Source organism: Saccostrea cucullata, unplaced genomic scaffold, assembly GCF_032062105.1.
Source record: "Saccostrea cucullata isolate Sc308-1 unplaced genomic scaffold, CSIRO_AGI_Scuc_v1 ctg2715, whole genome shotgun sequence".
In the NCBI taxonomy this organism is placed as follows: Eukaryota; Metazoa; Mollusca; class Bivalvia; order Ostreida; family Ostreidae; genus Saccostrea; species Saccostrea cuccullata.
Window position 1 is genome coordinate 12,893 of NW_026935298.1, and position 18,761 is coordinate 31,653.

General features: G+C 33.3%; 1 protein-coding gene across 2 annotated transcripts in view; it reads left to right on the forward strand.

Moving 5' to 3' along the window:
* The first annotated feature begins 1,503 nt into the window (after positions 1 to 1,503).
* Positions 1,504 to 18,761, forward strand: part of LOC134242458 (uncharacterized) — a 32,094-nt gene continuing 14,836 nt past the window's right edge. Inside the window, exons 1-5 of one of the 2 annotated variants that reach the window (XM_062724546.1) lie at positions 1,504 to 1,618; positions 10,594 to 10,914; positions 11,011 to 11,193; positions 11,574 to 11,690; positions 12,228 to 13,031. In XM_062724546.1, the coding sequence (XP_062580530.1) occupies positions 1,567 to 1,618; positions 10,594 to 10,914; positions 11,011 to 11,193; positions 11,574 to 11,690; positions 12,228 to 12,397 (843 nt within the window). In that variant the 5' untranslated portion in view covers positions 1,504 to 1,566 and the 3' untranslated portion in view covers positions 12,398 to 13,031. Of the gene's footprint in view, positions 1,619 to 10,593; positions 10,915 to 11,010; positions 11,194 to 11,573; positions 11,691 to 12,227; positions 13,032 to 18,761 lie in introns of those variants that run through there. The other variant, XM_062724545.1, reaches the window with a different exon arrangement.

Below are 18,761 nucleotides of genomic sequence, written 5' to 3' on the forward strand. Positions count from 1 at the left end.
TTACTACGGTTGTATTATTGCGCGGTAAATTTGAACTTATAAAAAGCAACACTATTTTACATCAAAAGTTGTTTAATTATTTTAAAATTAAATTATAAGGAATGACTCTAATTCTTGGCCATATTATCGAGTATAATCTGGTTTGGGTCAGTTTACGCTTTTTTATAATCCGCTTCGCGGATTATAAAGCGTAAACTGACCCAAACCAGATTATACTCGATAATATGGCCAAGAATTAGAGTCATTCCTTAAATGAGTTCACATAGTTAGCTTCCATGGTGTATATGTAGTCCTATGTAATTCATATACGAAAATATTTTTCAAAGATTTATTTCTTTATATTTGATTTGCATCCATCAAATTAGTTTCTTAATATGCGACTTTTAGAATAAGAATATCAATTCTCGTACCTGAACGTAAAATTAAGTAATATTATGATACTGTATAATGCATACAGTACACTGATGACTTCTCGTGTTTTCAGTTTAAAAGGTAATGGAAAGAAAAGGACTTTGATGTCAGTTAAGGGATGTAATATTTATATATAAACTCCTAAAGAATGCGATGATGTTAATAAATGCGAGCTGTTCTGTAGAGAACAAAGTTAGCTCACATGCAAAACTTAAAGCTCATCCTTCACAATTTAATCAGCATAACTGAAGCTAGGCGGTGTTTTCTCTTTGAACCAATGTTCTCTTACAGAGCTTAATCACTGAAAATGTCAATTATGAAACTGTCAATTATTTATAAGGGGAAAAAATGCTGAAAATCAATCACCAACTTGGTTTCATTGGAAATCTGATATGACTAGTATACATTTATTGTTTCTGGGGGTGAGGTATTGACAACCTAAGGCTAGCTATGTCACTTTTAATGCAAGGAGAGGTAAGGGTGTAATTGCACCTTTATGTAATCATGTAAATGTAAATAATAGTGGTATCATGTGCGTAACTTATTTCGAAACTACCATGTTCTCTTATCAAATTGCTATAAACTCTGAACCTAATTACCCTTTTCAGATTTGTTAACACATCCAATAACACTAGTACTTTATTTAAAAACCAGTAAGACCAATGATATCTATTTTATCAATTATGCTGAACAGTTTTCAAACATTTTGAAACAGCAGGGGATTGTCTTGTCAGCATCACTTTGGTCTATTCACGACTGATGTAATGTTCGCAAGTTCTTAATATATACATCATTGTCAGAAACTTAAAAAAAATTAATTGGGTCATAGTATGAATTGCCAACCCATTTAGTAAAAAGACAAGAACATAAACAGAAAAGATGTATGCTAAAAAATCCTTTTATACTGAATAATTTCTTTTTTCCTTTCATATTTAAAAATTCTCATAGACTCCAAAATTTGACTCCAGACTCCACTCCAAACTCCACTCCATAACTCCACTCCAAATTTTCCAATCCATTTATTACACCGTGCCCAATTTCAGTGAAGATATTTAAAACAGAACTCTTTACAAACTTGGAAACACATATACAGTAAACTTATAACAGAACTGTTCTTTAACGATTAATTAATTGTATTTAACATTGTGAGAAGACATGCAATCACCACTTTGGATTATAGTGTTATATATTTGGAATTTTATACCTGGTATGAAGAATTATAGTTCATGTATACTTTAGTTAAGGAAAAAAAGCTCTGAAGTTTTAACTTTCATTTGATAAAAATTACAAAGATGTCTGTCAAACATTATGCGGTCATTAATGAAAGCAAACATTTTTTTTTTTAGATCTAGACTCGTGCATTAATGTAATATTTGCTTGGTAAAGTTATCGGAAGAATCTCTCTCTCTCTCTCTCTCTTGATGATGTCAGTATGTTTATCAAAAGGATCTCTCTATTTCTTTTTGATGATAAAAAATATCATATCGTGAATCCCTTTAGGTTTAAAAAGAATAATATTTTACTTACATTCTAGTCCAAGGTCAAATAATTCGATGTTCATGTTTTCCGAGTTATAATTTGTCAACTGTCGATAATCGTCAAGGAATTTCAATTATATTGGGTTTCTCTTTCTCGAAACATTCAACATGTCTGTTTTCCCCAGTCTTATTTTTTCCCTTAGGGATTTACAACACACCCACCCCAAAATATTCCTCTCGTTTAATTTTCGCTATTTTTATATATTTAATATATGGCTATATCTACTGTGTGTATGCACATTTTAGACAAAGTCGTTGGAGTGGTTTTTGGACAGGAAATTCCAAAATTTACCCCCCTTTGTTGTTAACGAGGAGAGAACATTTTTAATCAACAAACTAATTAAACCTTGATTTTCAAAAAAAAAAAAAAAAAACACGTTAGCTATAACTATCCAATTTTATTTACTTATTCTATTAACCATTTAACACAAAAATACAGTCATCTTTTTGATATGCATGTCCTAATTTTTTTTAAAGACATTAATCTGATAAATTATGAATTGTCTAATCCTTGAAAATTGTGAATTTTTCAATTTCATTTTTTGTGTGAAAAAAACCTGTCGTTTTATTTTGGTAAAAAACTTTCTTTCGGTAGCTGGTAGTAAAAATTTTTTTTGTATTATTTTTGTACGACCAGTTTTGATTTAAAAGCGGAAAATTACCTCGTCCCTCTTTCTCCCTAAATCATGTTCCAGCGCGTCTTTCAGAGTTTAGTCGATTACTGTGCCATGAATCTACAAAAAACATAATTAAAAAAGTCAAATTGGAATATAGTTTTTGCTTTAAGAATATATTAAGACTGCGGAACATTAACTGGCAAGACTGGAAATATACAGCTTACGTCATTTCTATCGGTTACAATCAAAACATTCAATGGTAGACGATGAAATGGGCAGGTACAATTCGACGCAGACGCAGGGAAAACATTGGATTGAAAATGTAGTTTAAAATTTATTTTCAATCCACCTGCGTTGTTTTTAAGAGGAAAGTATGAATGCAAATGATTTCAATTTCCAAATACATGTTGGTTGAAATTTATACAATTATGACTTTATAACCTATAATATATTCTTATAGACACTTGTAGTAGTAATAGAAGACAATTTTTTCAGGAGACGGTCATATGATTCTAGAAGGGGGGGGGGTCAATATTTGTCGAGTCAGATCATGCATTGTACCAAATAATTTTTAGGATGACAAGAGCTTTTTTACTTTTGTCTTTAATGAAAAATGTTGACAACTTTCTTATTTATTTCCAAGATAATTACCCCCCCCCTCAACGCACAAGTAACACGTACATGCACAAATTATACCAAACAGAAATCAAATATTTGTCCCTTCATATATTTCTTTAAAACGTTAGACAAACAATTCCGATTTATTCATTGTCTAACTTTGAATGTTTTGATTGTGACAGATGGCCAGTTAATGTTCTGCGGTCTTAACTTACATATATCAGTGTTTTCATATGTAAAGCGTATTAAGATGTAGATGTTTAGACAATTTTTGAATACCCCGAGAATTTAGGCAATGTAGGCTTAAATAAAATTTTCAGAAAAAAATTGCTGCGCTTTGATCAAGATTTCAATTCACTGTGTATGAAATGAAATAAATATCAAGGGATGATCTTTTGTGTCTCTCTTATAACGGAGTTTAATCGATTTAAGAAAAGAAATAATCATGGATTGAGTATGGTAGTCATAATCACAATCAAGCCCCATATCCCATTTTTGTTTTATGATTGATACATCGGGATCGTATAGTATTCGTCATTATGACGCATTATGACGCGATATTACCTACGTTAAATTTAATGTCACGTCAATTGAAATCGCAAGAGTTGTCTCCCCCAGTGTGGTGTACGTCTTTAATTTCCTGTCATGTTAACTATATAGTATACAGCTCAACAAACTTTTTTTTGGTTTTTCGCACAAATTAAGGTCATGTTATTATAATGTAATATTGTGTGTTGAGACATCAAAATACATTTTAAGAGTATTTGTTTACATTATTTGAGTTTTATTTCATTTACTAAAACATAATTCATACAAATCAATTACTAGAACTTTAATATATTCTTGGCTGATAAATAACAATTATTTCCATGTGATTGTTTGTAGTGTCTTGCCAATTGCAGCTGTCATTCTATCCGTTCTTTTGAAAGCAGTAGCTCTTTGCAGAAACATAGACACGGGCACAATACAGCTACTGTAACCTGTATTTTCTGTACATTCTGACTCCTTAACACAGGGTGATAATAGTGTTTTTCATCTGATTGACTGCTTTGTATGTTAATAAGGTGGCATTTTTCAGAGTCACCTTCTGAAAATCTAGAATCATGAAAGATTCACCCCATAGCAAATTTTTGACATTTAAAACCGTAAATGCAGAAGAATTTTCCTTTTCATAGAAAAAATTTACTATTCAAAAAAATAAACAATACTTCAGTATCCTACCCTGTAGTATGGGTTTCTCTCTGTAATGTTATTCCTTTTCGGTACTACATTTCGACAAAACCCAGATGAGTATGGTAAATGAGCAAAGAATTTTAAAAAATTTTCACCTTTAAGAAGAAAATTTAAAATTTTCAACTACATTGTATCAAAGAAAGCACGTTTTATATTATTTGTAAAAAACCTATGGTAGAGGCCTATAGTAGAAACATCGTACCATTTATTGATAAATTCCACTCTAAAACATCCACTTTGGAAACTTAAGACAATACGTTTAAAGGTCATTTATACTTGACATTATATATGTAATATAACGTAGGGCTATGTCATCGTTCTGAGGTTCGAAAATAGTAATTTTATTTCAAAAATGTGACCTTAATTTGTGCAAAAAACCATGTGAGCTTAAAAAGTTTGTTGAGCTGTATGTACCTCTGACAAGACTGCATATATTATATAAAATGTATATAGGTTATATTTGCACCTTACCTTATGTATCAATAGGTTGTTTTGGGTAAAATGAACTTGAAGTTGACACTTTAATAAATAAAACAAACATACACCGATTACTTTTTTAACTGAGCCAAACTACTCAACACACATCAACAACTAGTGCTAATTGTAACGGGGACCGTTACAGATGTTCCCCAAACGCTCCCCAACTCCCTTTTGGTGCCATATTCCCTGTAAGCTTCATTAAATAAGACAAACTCTGTGCATCTGAGATTTTAACAAATTTACAAAGAAGTGTACAAAAATCATTTAAACTTTAGCATTGCACATGTGCACATGTGAATGCATTTGCGTCATGACCATATTATCTTGTCTACACAATCTATATTTTCAATACACTGAATATTAAAGTATTTAATCCAAAATTATTTAAAAAAGAATACGCTCATTTAAGTGTATGTTTGATTTTACTCATTTCACGTGCACGCACGTGCATACATGAGCATGATGACCATACCTTCTTGTAGAAGTCCATTACATCTATCTATGTTCTAAATTCCACCCCGTTTGGGTGAAAACTAAGGGAGTTATAGCTGTTTAAAATTTCAGCCAATCAAATTGCAGCACATGTACACGCACGTGCATGCATGTGCATGGTGACCATACCTACTTGTAGAAGTCCATTATATCTATCTATGTTCCAAATCGCATCCTGTTTGGTTGAAAACCAAGGGAGTTATAGCTGTTTAAAGTTTTAGCCAATCAGATTGCAGCGCATGTGCATGCACGTGTTTTCATGATAATTGCTTTACTTCAAGTTGTAGGATATTCTAATGCATGGCTATGTTCAAAATTTCAAAGGATTTCGTCAAAAAACAAGAAAGATATTGAGACTTTAGTTGCAGCCAATCAGAGCGAAGTGCACGTGCATGCGCGTGAGATCTTGCTATTTTCACCATGTCGTCATGTCTATACTACTAATATATCCTCACATTATGAGTTTCAAAGCATTTCATCTAAAAATAGAACAGTTGTGGCTATATCTATTATATTGGTCATTTCACGTGTTGCACGTGCACGCTCTTGCAAGCACGTGCGCGCAAAATGACCTTGATTCCGCAAATCTACATAACATGTCTACTAACCCTAAAAAGGTTTTACCTACATCGGACGAACAGTTTACAAGATCATTCCCGGACAAAAAAGTTCCAGGAAGAAGAAGAAGAAGAAGAAGAAGAAGAAGAAGAAAAATAATAATAATAACTAGATGAGATCTCGTTGCGAGCAACGAGTAGGTCTTCCGTTGAATTTCTAGATAAGATGAGATGTGATTTTGACTGAGATTTCTGTTTAAAGAGAATGACATTGAGTTTTCCCTAGTTAAAGTTTCTCATTTTTATCACGATATTCTGAACATCTTTTGTTTGATAAGGCTTATGAAAATACTCCCCCTTTTCGAGATATAAAGCATAAAAAATACAGCATTTTGGTCCCTTGCGACCCCTAATTACGTAACATATGATAAAAATATTATCATATATTGTTGCAAATCGTTAAGATGAATACTTTTGCCCCAGTAATGTATAACAAAATATTGATCATTAGAGAGTTATAGATAAAAGAATATTGACCCCTCTGAGCCCCTAATTTGAGGGGTCAGCCCTTTTTTCTTGATATTAAATGAAAGGTCTTGTGATTTTGAAGATTTTTTGTTCAACAATTATTCAGAGATTTCTTTTTGTTGTGGAGATATGTTAAATGGAAATATTTTGGGGCCACTCCTACAAGTCCTTAATGGGGCCGTTTTACAAAAATTCAAAGTATGCATATTGTTTAGAACATTATTCTGACCATCTTTTGTTCAATATTGCTTATCAAAATATTCCCCCTTTTTGAGATATAAAGCGTCAAAGGTGTACATTCTGGCCCCTTGTGACCCCTTATTACGTAATATATTATTAAAACATCATCATATATTGTTGCAAATCGGTAAGATAAATACTTTTGCTTCAGTAATGTATAACAAAATATTGATCGTTAGAGAGTTATAGATAAGAGGCTTTTTGTTCCTATGAGCCCCTAATTTGAGGGTTCAGCCCCATTTTCTTGATATCAAATGAAGGGTCTTGTGATTTTGAAGATTTTTTGTTCAACACTTCTTCAGAGATTTCTTTTCGTTGTGGAGATATGCTCAATGAAAATATTTAGGGGCCACTTCTACAAGTCCTTAATGGGGCCGTTTTACAAAAATTCAAAGTATGCATATTGCTTAGAACATTATTCTGACCATCTTTTGTTCAATATTGCTTATCAAAATATTCCCCCTTTTTGAGATATAAAGCGTCAAAGATGTGACATTCTGGCCCCTTGTGACCCCTTATTACGTAATATATTATTAAAACATCATCATATATTGTTGCAAATCGGTAAGATAAATACTTTTGCTTCAGTAATGTATAACAAAATATTGATCGTTAGAGAGTTATAGATTAAAGGCTTTTTGCCCCTATGAGCCCCTAATTTGAGGGTTCAGCCCCATTTTCTTGATATCAAATGAAAGGTCTTGTGATTTTGAAGATTTTTTGTTCAACACTTCTTCAGAGATTTCTTTTCGTTGTGGAGATATGCTCAATGAAAATATTTAGGGGCCACTCCTACAAGTCCTTAATGGGGCCGTTTTACAAAAATTCAAAGTATGCATATTGTTTAAAACATTATTCTGACCATCTTTTGTTCAATATTGCTTATCAAAATATTCCCCCTTTTTGAGATATAAAGCGTCAAAGATGTGACATTCTGGCCCCTTTTGACCCCTTATTACGCAAGATATGCTTAAAAGTTTATAACATATTATTCCAAATGGTTTATAATTTAAAAATATCGAAAAATCGAGCAGAAAAAATGATAAAATGTTTTGGTCACACGGGGGATCGAACCCGGGTCGCCCGCGTGACAATCCAACGCGCTAACCATTTAGCCATTGAGATCGCCGCTTCGCGTTTTCAAATGCAAATATCTCGAGATTGGCTTTTTCGATTTTCAAACAAATTAGATATTTAGCTTCTGCAAAAAGGTCTCTATTCATATCAAAAACAAAAATATTAAAAAAGAAAAGTTGAAAAATTGCGATTTTTAAATTCGCTTCCGGTATTGACCGGAAGTACTGACGACGCACGGCAAGGCGATTCTGCAACGCTATAAGTCATGAACTATCATCTCCAATTAATCTTCAGTTCATATTTTAAGCAGTTTTCGCTACTAAATCAAGACAAAATTGCATTTTAAAATCAGGAAATTGTCCATATCTCACGACCGGAAGTGACGACGTCAACGAAAAAAATTTCCAATAAGGTTCAGATCAGTACCTATTAGATGTGAAAGTTTTATGAGAATCGGCCCAGTAGTTTACGAGAAATCGCGTGCACAAAATCGGTAAGAAAAATAATAATAATAATAATAACTAGAAACGATCTCGTTGCTAGCAACGAGAGGTCTTCCGTCCTATTCAGGAAAAGAAATCTCGTATAATCGAGCTGAAAAGTTATTCAAAATTTTGGTCGCAAAGAGGATTGAACCCATGTCGCCTTTTTCTGTTTTATCCCCAACACGCAAACCATAAAGCTTTTGGGAGTACTGCTCTAAATATACATGTACTTGTGTGTATACTTTTGCAACAGTACACCTGTCTAATAATCATAAAAGGCGAGTCACTATCAATAATTTGCGCCAAACGCCACAAGTAAATATTCGTGCATTTTCATACATTTTATTTGTTAAAAACTCGACTCTGCAGAACCAGAGAAGGTTTTCTACAGGTCCATTCCCCATCACGGGGATGACCTTACTTGCACATTGGCACCATGTGTATTATCGGCGCAGCCTATTTATGAGAAAATGAAATGAATATTTTTTAGTGTTTAAGAAAACGTTGAACCTACGCTTGCGAAAGTTCTAAGACATTAAAAGATAATTAATTTCTTCTTTATCAAATCAAGAAACTGATTATACGTTAAATCAGCAAATAGGGACCTTTACCTATGCCATGAATATCACAGAAAAAGATTCAAAATTTTGGTCGCAAAGAGGATTGAACCCATGTCGCCTTTTTCTGTTTTATCCCCAACGTGCAAACCATTAAGCTTTTGGGAGTACTGCTCTAAATATACTTGTGTGTATACTTTTGCAACAGTACACCTGTCTAAGAATCATAAAAGGCCGGTCACTATTAATAATTTGCGCCAAACGCCAGGAGTAAATATTCGTGCATTTTCTTAGAACTTATCTATTAAATTGGTGTGATAGCTACAATGAAATAAAATAAATAAAACGTTCTTATCGCCTTTATTTTATTTCGACGTTTAAAAAGTCTTTGTACACATTACATTTATCGTATCTAGCCCAGTTACACTTAAGTAGTGAAACGGAAATTAAATGTTAAGATCGACACTGAATTGCAACGCACTACTACGTGAAAGTCCAAGTAATATTGTTTACATTTCATGCATTCGTATGTCAGAATGGTTTAATCAAACGCTCAGCTGCCTCCATAAACCCCAATTGCGAAATGGCGGAATTCGGAATTGACAAAGACAGCCGCCATCTTGGGCCCGCTTCAGATTTTTAAATATTAATATCTAGAATTCGGATAAACCAATTTTCAAACAACTTAGATATTTATAATCTAATTGTTAAGATGAATACTTTTGATCAATAATGTATAACAAAGAATTGATCTCTAGAGAGTTATAGACAAAAGACTTTTGGCCCCTCTTAGCCCCTAATTTGAAGGGTCAGCCCTATTTTTTTTATATCAAATGAAAGGTCTTGCGATATTGAACATTTTGTCTTCAATATGTTTTAACAAATTATGAACAGGAGTGAAGATATGAGACAAAATATGTCAAATTTTGTGAGATATTTCTGAGACATTTTTTTGGCCCCACCGAACTTTGTTGCCTTTTGCGCTAGAAAGATTTGGAGACCCAATTACAACTCACCAAACCTTTCTCTATTTTCCCTGAAAATCTCAGGTCCATATCTTAAGTCGTTTCGGAGGAGTTTCCCGGACAAGCCGACCCTCTAAAAATCACAAAATCGTCCATATCTCACGACCGGAAGTGAGATAATCAAAAACGAAAAAAACCTATCAAGACCAATTGAATATCTTTCAGATCTGAAAGTTTGGTAGAAATCGGACGAGCCATCTCTGAGAAATCGCTTGCACAAAATCGGTTGGAAGAATAATAATAATAATAGGGAAAAAGAAACCGAACGAAAACAAGAAGGTCTTCCGTTGGAGACGGAAGACCTTAATAATAGGGAAAAAGAAACCGAAGAATAACAAGAAGGTCTTCCGTTGGAGACGGAAGACCTTAATAAGAAACAGAGTAAAAACAATATGTTCCCCAACTTCGTTTGGGGAACATAATGATGTTTCCTACGATAAAATCGTTACATGTAACATTCACGTATCTCCTCCCTTTTCCCCAAATAATCATTTTATAGCAAGGGTTTCACACATTTTATGATTGTATTAATTAAATCACTGGGGATCAAAAAAAGGCAAATCGTAAGTCCATTCCGAATATTGTGTCTATCAGAGTAAATATACCCTTGAGCTTTGGGCATATTCTTTTTAAATTTTATATTTTATAATCTTACTTCCTACATGCTTTTACGTAGACTGATTTTACATGACAGATTTTGTAACCAAAAAAATCATGTATTTTGTTTATTTTTAGTGATGTTGTCAGAAGTAAACAACAATAACAAACAAACAAAGGCATTCTGCCACAATGAAAAAAAGATCATTAAATCAGACTTTGATTGTGACGTTGAAAATATAAAAGTTACTGTAAAGCGACATCATAATCATGTAGAACAATGCCATTGGAATCACGGAAAAGTGAGGTGTATTAATGGGAATTACGATGAAACCAGTAAATCTCTGCGATTCAGTTTCACTTTTCATCTGGAAAAACATGCAGGAAAACAGTTGGAAATACATACCATGTGTAAAAATAGAAGCCATGTCAAAAAAACTTATATTATGATACCATGTCGTAAGTATCTATCTTTCCATTGATCGAATTCAGTAAAAAACACGAATAACGTGTGTCTTATATATTTTTTTTTAAACTCTATTTTTGTTTCAATAGGTTCAGAATTTACGGTTTCTGCCACCTACAACAAAGGGTACACATTTTTGACCTGCCAACATAAATTCTTCACTTTGTCATCAGAGGGAATCCATATAAAGAGGAAGGAAGAGGACGACTTCATCGTCACCTGTACATGGAATAGAGGAATATTAAAACCACAGTGTCAAACAAACGAACAAGGTCAGCGATTTTTTAAAGTTTGTTATCAGATCTTAAATACTTAAAATTTGATTCAAGCGCAGTGGTAAGAGCGTCTGTTCTAGAGTAGCGGTGTAAATAGATAATCATAACGTCGCAGGTTTGAAACCACTGCAGTTCCTTGGGTGAGAGGTTACCGTCTCCATATGAGTGAGAAAAAAAACAATTTTATTATACTTAACATATTTTTAAACTTTAATATAAAAATAGAAAAGAGATTAAAGTTCTTGGAAGACTTTATCTGAGATTGAAAGACAATAACCTTTTCATATTTAAATTAATAAAAATCTGCATATATCAGATTATATTCAGTTTTGAAATGAATAAACTATGAAACAGTTGTGTTATCTGGCTCTCTTTAGGATACGCCGACAAAAATGGAATACACAATTATAAAGCGAAGTATCCAGGACAGTACCAGTGCGTGATGGGTGGACAGATCATCGACATTCCGTACACAGATGTCCCCACATCCACAGGTACGACCTAAATTCTTAAAATATTTGGCATACTTAAACAAACCAGACAGTGATTTCGTATAAGAATACCAACAACACTGTTATAAATTTGTTCTTTGCCTTTGACTTACACTTAAAAAATAACCGTTGCCATAACTTTTAAGCAGTTGGTGCTATGACGTCTATATTAAACTTCACGCATTTCATGAAATAAGTCCATTTCTGCGTTTTCTTCGTTTTAACCATGACTTTCCTTGATAAGACAAATCATTTTGGTAAGTTTAAATTATTAAAAGTTGAGGCTAAGACTTCGTATTTCACATGTATATGTTTGTATTCAGCAATAGGAGTACTCCATGATGGTAACAACTTTTTTTGATCCCTGTACCTTGAACTTGCAATTGAAAAACCTGTACCTTTGTAATAAGCTTTAAAAATTGTTGCATCAGTGTTTCACAGGCACATTTTTTTAGTTTTTACCTTCTTTAAGTTGCTTCTTTTAAACATGTAACCCATTTTCACAATTCTTCATTTATCCTGCTTGTTTTTGCTTGATAGGGACTACAACAAAGAAACCAAACAGCTGGAGCGAGACCAGAAACGCATCACTTGGTACAAGCAGCGGATGTACGAGACTTTCTCCTACACAACTACTCTTCCTGATACCACTGTTTATAACTTTTGTGCCTACAATCACAGAATGTGGATATCTTATTCTGCCAAGTTGAAAAACAACATTGTGTTGTAGAAAAAAAGTGAAGGTTTCCCATACCTTTGGACGTTCATGCAAGGAAAAAATTCTTCGTTATAGAATGTCATAAGCATGATAGCATGAATTACAATTTCAAAGATTAGCTATATGATAAAAATATCAGTGTTCTTTACTATGATGAAAAATTATGTTCACGATGAAACTAAATACATTTTTATTGATAAAAAGTAAACATGCTGGACCCAAGTCCTTTTATAGCGATGAAAAAATGGGTTCAACCCAAAATCTCCTATCTTCTCTACTATTATCATGAACACACTGCGGTCATGTCCAGTTGACAGCGAATGCTTAAAATACCTGGTACCTGATCTCTTTTTTTTATTGTTTTTGTTCTCCATTAAAACCCAGCTGTTGATTTTTTTATGTTCGTCCTTTCAATATTTTATTCATTACTGAAGCGCATTGCATCATGAAATACATTTTCCTTTTTTAGTCAAAAAATTGCAAAACCGTCAATATTCGATACCAAAATGACTATGATAAAATGTTGTTTGCATTACTTTTTCAATCGACCATTTTAAAGACACGCTTTAAAGATATTCATGACAATGCTTAGAATTCTTGTGTTTATGAATGGTGTTAAACTGTTATATATCAAATTGTTTTATACTTTTAAATAAAAAAAAAATAAAACTTAATTATTGTCGATTCTTTACCTACTGGCATCTAGATTTAAGTGTTCAATTAGTGGCTTGTAAAGGGAGAAACCCTGTCATTGATTTTATAAGAAAAGTTTAACAGGAATGCCCAGGAAGGGTTGAGCTGTGCCATTGGGTGACATTTCAGGAATTGACAAAGGCCATTTAGTGAAGCATATATGGTATATTTAAGCCCAGTGTGAAGTACACTACCGATACTTGTACAACCATGAGAACTGTCTAATACGATATCTGTGTAGTCCGACACACTGTTGATTGTGAAGTAAAATCATTTCCTATTAATGGTCATATTTTTTCTACAATGTACAACCGGACACCCTGTCTATTCCGACACCAAATTTGCTTCCCAGTGTATGTCGGATTAAACAGATTTCACTGTACAAATGTACATAGAAAAGTTTAATATATTAATGTCTAATGCCAAGCCGGAAGAAAAGAATGGATCCCTCAAACAAGATTTCCTTGGATGTGATAGATGAAGGTTACTTTTGCAGAACAATCAGGCTTTCAATCAAACTTTCAAGTGTAAAACCAAGCTTGGCAATTGGATTGATTAACTAGTATTTAACGACTTCTAGGCAATATTTCAACACTATTTAGGCGAAAAGAAGTTTATTTGATAAGTTTTTATTTATTTCTTTTTTATTTTCTGGCAGCCTTCAGAAAGCGTACTCATTTCCAAAGACTAAAGAAACAATATTCTGTGTGCAAAGGGGGTTGCTATCCTTAATACGTGGCACCATTTAACATACCATCCGACGGAATTTAAAATATTGCACCGGTTAAAAATAAATATTTCTTTAAGAAATGAATGTAATATTTTTTTCTTTGATCGAAGTATCAAAGAATAAATTTGGACGGAAACATCATCAATGCGCTACGCTTATCTTATCATTTAATTATGATCTTGAAATTTACTTTACTATTAAATTTACGAATCAAAAACAGCGCGTATGAATATATCACAACAACGTTAACGTTGCTCAGGTATTCAAAATGGCTTAGCCTACTTCCTAGGCCTAACGAAAAAACAAGTTCTCAAATATTGTCGTGTCAATTACCAACCTTCTCAAACAGTAATTGACAGTTATTTAACACAAAGAACTTACCTGTTGTGTTATTATATTTTGCTTAATACCAATGGGTATATTTCCCCCTGTAAGTTCGTTAATGTAAAGGGAAGCTACTCAAATATCCTGATAGTTCTACATGTACTTCTAGGACACAGAAATTTTGGATTTCCTATTCGTTTCTTTTAATCTGGATTTTAATTCGACCATATAAATACTTTAATGAGTAATGAATAGGCAATGGGCTTATACCATTCAAACGCTTGTGTGACCTGGAATAATGGAACAGTCCAGGAGCCTGTTCATCCCCTTTTGAATTGTATAGATTTTGCTATATAAAAGGCTGCAGAGGCAGTTTCGGGCATTTGTATCCCGCTGTTTAAATAAAGTTGACTTCAATGCTGTAAAATCAGGAAGAGTTTGTTGCCGACTGTAAAGAATTCCGTCCTCATTCATGCGGTGTCGTTTTTCTCGATTATCCGTTTCCTAAGAATTAACACATAAACGGCATTTTTCCAGCTTTAGTGACATGAAAACATTTCTTCACCGTTCTATTGTTCATACCAGTTATCTCAAAGACATTCATTTAACATAAGTATGCTGATTTCCTTCATTCTTTCCCATAACTGTAGTTATCATGCAGACAATTTTGGTTTGTTTAGCAAAGGGGGATAATTCAAAAAGAAACGAAAATAGGAAATCAGTCAAAATCGTAACGGACAGGTTTCGAAATTCAGGAAAATATCTATTAAAGTAACACTATTTAATTTAGTAGTTCTGGCTGCTTAGTGCAAGCGAACTCTTGATTTTATTGATGCAGTTATCAAAACAATTTTTTTATCCAATCAGAATCAAGTATTTTATAGAAATTAAATGATATGTTCCTCAATAAAATATATTACATGGTTGGATTGGAAAGTCGGTATGTCGACAAAAAGAGGCAGTAATTGAATCTTCGCCAAGCACTTCTTTAAGTTGAATTGAAAATAGTGGGCCCTTTGCATGACACCTTAAGGTACTCAGATCCTCAGCCAGGAAGGACAAATCTTAAATTGTTAATTAATTTCAAAACATGAATTCAAGAATGAAGCTTTACAAGTACATATTAATTGTATTATGCAACAATTTCCTTTTATGCCTCCCAATGTGCTTCAAGCTTCTTTGAGGTCAGAAAGGTCTTTTAAAAATAAAAATTTAAACTCATAAAAGTGTTTGAAATTGCATATTAAAAGAAACTGACTGTTTAATTAAAATCTGAATACCAATCGTTATTAACATTATATGAAAAAAGTGATTTGTTGTGTTATGCAATGATAGGAATGTATTTACACATAATGTATTGTAAAATGATAGAAGCAATTTCTACAAAATCCTGGATACATATACGTCCTAATTCTAAAATATGTTTGTTGATCAAATTTGATTTACTTTAAAGATGATTTTTGAAGACTTCTCCTGGATAAAAACACATACTTTGAGAATTCAGAGGCATTTTTATTAGCATTTTCCATTACTCAATGCCTTACTTGCAGAACCTGAAGATGGGGCTACGTCTTCATATACGTATATAAAATTAATATGGAGTCGGTAATAAATAGGGCTTTGTTTTAAATTTCTGACATCTTTGACACACTATTGATTTAATTTCTATAAAGTACAAAGTCCTATCTTTACATAAAGAAATAAAACAGTTAGAACGTCTTTTGAATTTTAAATTTTTAAATGTTTTGGTTACTGAGTTTATATGGCTTATATGGCTTTAGATTTCCAGCGTGACACTACTATTTGAAATCTTACGAAACCTCTAATGCGTGCCAAGTGAGCCTTAAAGATTAAGAATTGACATACCATGAATATCAACAGGGTATTCTTAATTTCAACATCTTAATAATCTCTGTGCACGAAAATTTATGTGGGCTGCAATATCAATCCATGTATTTAGATTACTTTTGAAATTTTACAAAAGTTGTTTAGTGTAGTTGCAACTACCAATGTGATCGTGTCACTAAATGTTTCAAAAAATATACTGCCCCTACTGGAACTCAAGAACGACTCGTCACATTAAAGAATTTCCTTATAAGGAAATTTCTATAGACCGTGATTCATTCCAAAATTTAAATATATTTTGTGCCATGCAAATGAGATTGTTAAACCCTCGCGACCAAGGCCCTAATTTATTCAGAAATTTTGTTCAGTACAAGGTGGATGTTTATTTGGGTCAATCACATGCTATTTAAACGAAGTTTATTTTAAAAGTTTTTATAGATAAATTTTGATCAGCTGATTTTAAGTTGTTACATAACCTCTGCTCACGAACACCCTGAAAAGGAATTTTAAAACCCTCTGTAAAGCAATCAACTAAAATTGTTTGTCACTTTCATTGTATTCTGATAGCCAATGTTGTAACCGTTGAGCACTCACGGGAGTTACTTTATCAAAATGAATATTTCGTAAGCTTAAGGGTTGACTGTTTACCTTCTGATGATCCGATTTAGGAGGTTGGTTTTTGCTTATTTTTGTTGCTGTATTAGGAAGCTTTCTGGCTGATGTGCAAGTTTTTCTACTGTGTTCTTCGCCAAAGCGTTGGCATTTGTTGGAGAGTCTACAATCTTTCTAGAGCAAATTCCTTGTTCGGAATTATAGAAGTTGTAACATACAAGTTTATTGTACCCTGCCCTCCCCTTGGAGGACGAAAAGTAGGTTTTTGTGCTACTCCCTTTAACTTTGACTGCAAACCGGACACCAATGTCTCTTGATACAATTCAGCGTTTAATTGATCCCATTGGAGTTTGGTTTGAGATATTCTCTCCATTGACGAAGCGTTTTGTCGTACTGTATGACTGCTGAAACGGTAGACTGGTAAGCAAGTTTTTGAACAATAGACGCATAATTCATCAATTTTGTGGCATCATTTGTAAGCCTCTTGCCAAAAATACTAACGAATATATGAAAAGCTTTCATACAATGAGGAATGGATTCAGTCTTAAGAGGGTTAAATTTTTCTTTAACAAAGGTTAAGCTATCATCACCCTCTTCGATGGATAAATTTACTTGTTTTTCATTTGGCTTTAGTAAGGTGCCAAATTCGACGAATTCGTTCGACCATATTTTTGATTAAATTTTAGAATGAATGCCTAAGGCTAGAGGTTTTAAAATACTTTCTGGGGCTTCCGGGAAAGTGTTTGAAATACTCAGATTAACCGTAGGCTCCACAGCGCTGACATTGGCAGATCCTCCCTCAGGCGCTGAAGGACTTGGTGTTATAGCGGTGTCAGTCTGCCGTTTGGATATCTGATCTATTACCAGGAATGGCTGCTTGTATTATGTTTTAGATGGTATCTACGAATTCCTGGTCTTTCGACGGTGCACTGCGTTTTGGTTGAGGCTCTGTTGTCTCCGCAGCTTTCGTTGTCTGACTCCTTTTTTTCTTATGAGGCATGTTCACTACCTTGAATAAAATACAATACTTGAGTGATATCATACAAATCACATGCTTGTTTAAAACTCAAATCAACTTCCCGTCAGGAATCTTCGCCTTATTACAGATCCGCTTGCCCTGGCACAATTAAGATGTACCAAGCACTCGTGTAAACATGGCCTTTATAAATGCCTGACAAGAAGATGATTGAGTCCAACATACATGTCTATACTCATCATGCTCATAGCCATAGGGGAAAGCGCTCATACTCAATTGAATTAATTGAATAAAGAAGACATCATAACTACTAAATGTACGCATATGCACATGTGAGTAACGCAAAGTGTCTGGACACAAATCATATTTGCATCAGAAGCAGAGAACATTATCATAGTGCCCGAACATAGAAAAATAAAACACGTACCTACATACAAAAACATAAAGTATGTACCATAGCACATTCCAAACCGTACGTGTATCAACATATATATATATGAAATATATTAGTGTCAGCTCACTGTGCAAACATACTTGCGGGAATATACATTTACAACTGTGCCATCTCACAGTGTATCTGAACTGATACCAACATAAAATGTTACCACCTGTACCGTACAGAGTTTACTTAGCGTATTTCACAGCTATGTTTATGACATTTCATATAATTGAGATCTCAAATACAATATGCAGTATTTTAACGCAGACATTCTGATTATCATTCATGATTGTAAACCAGTGTCCACTAACCGTATGAATAAATATATACATTTTTGGTATCTCTCTATTATATAAACATACAGAGAGAAAATATCTTCAATTCTGTATGAAGTTTGTCAAAGGGCAGAGGTCAATACGTGACCTAATCTAACGGCGCAATAATATCTACCGGTATATAATTTATAAAATGACCTGATTTACTTGCTTTTCATGTACAAAAATGAACAAAATAAGCAAGTAAAATGATAATTATTTATTTACATTGTAAATAAGTAGTTCAGTTTGTTGGCTATCGATTCAACCTGTGTACATAGTGAAAACTAACACGTTAGGTGCCTAGCGTTTGTTTACATCTTGATCTTTCACTTTTGTCAGCTGCACAGTCTCTAACGTTCATCCTTATTTTTTGGGTAGACCTTTCGTTAAATTTTCATGATAAACTCTTATTTAATCTTT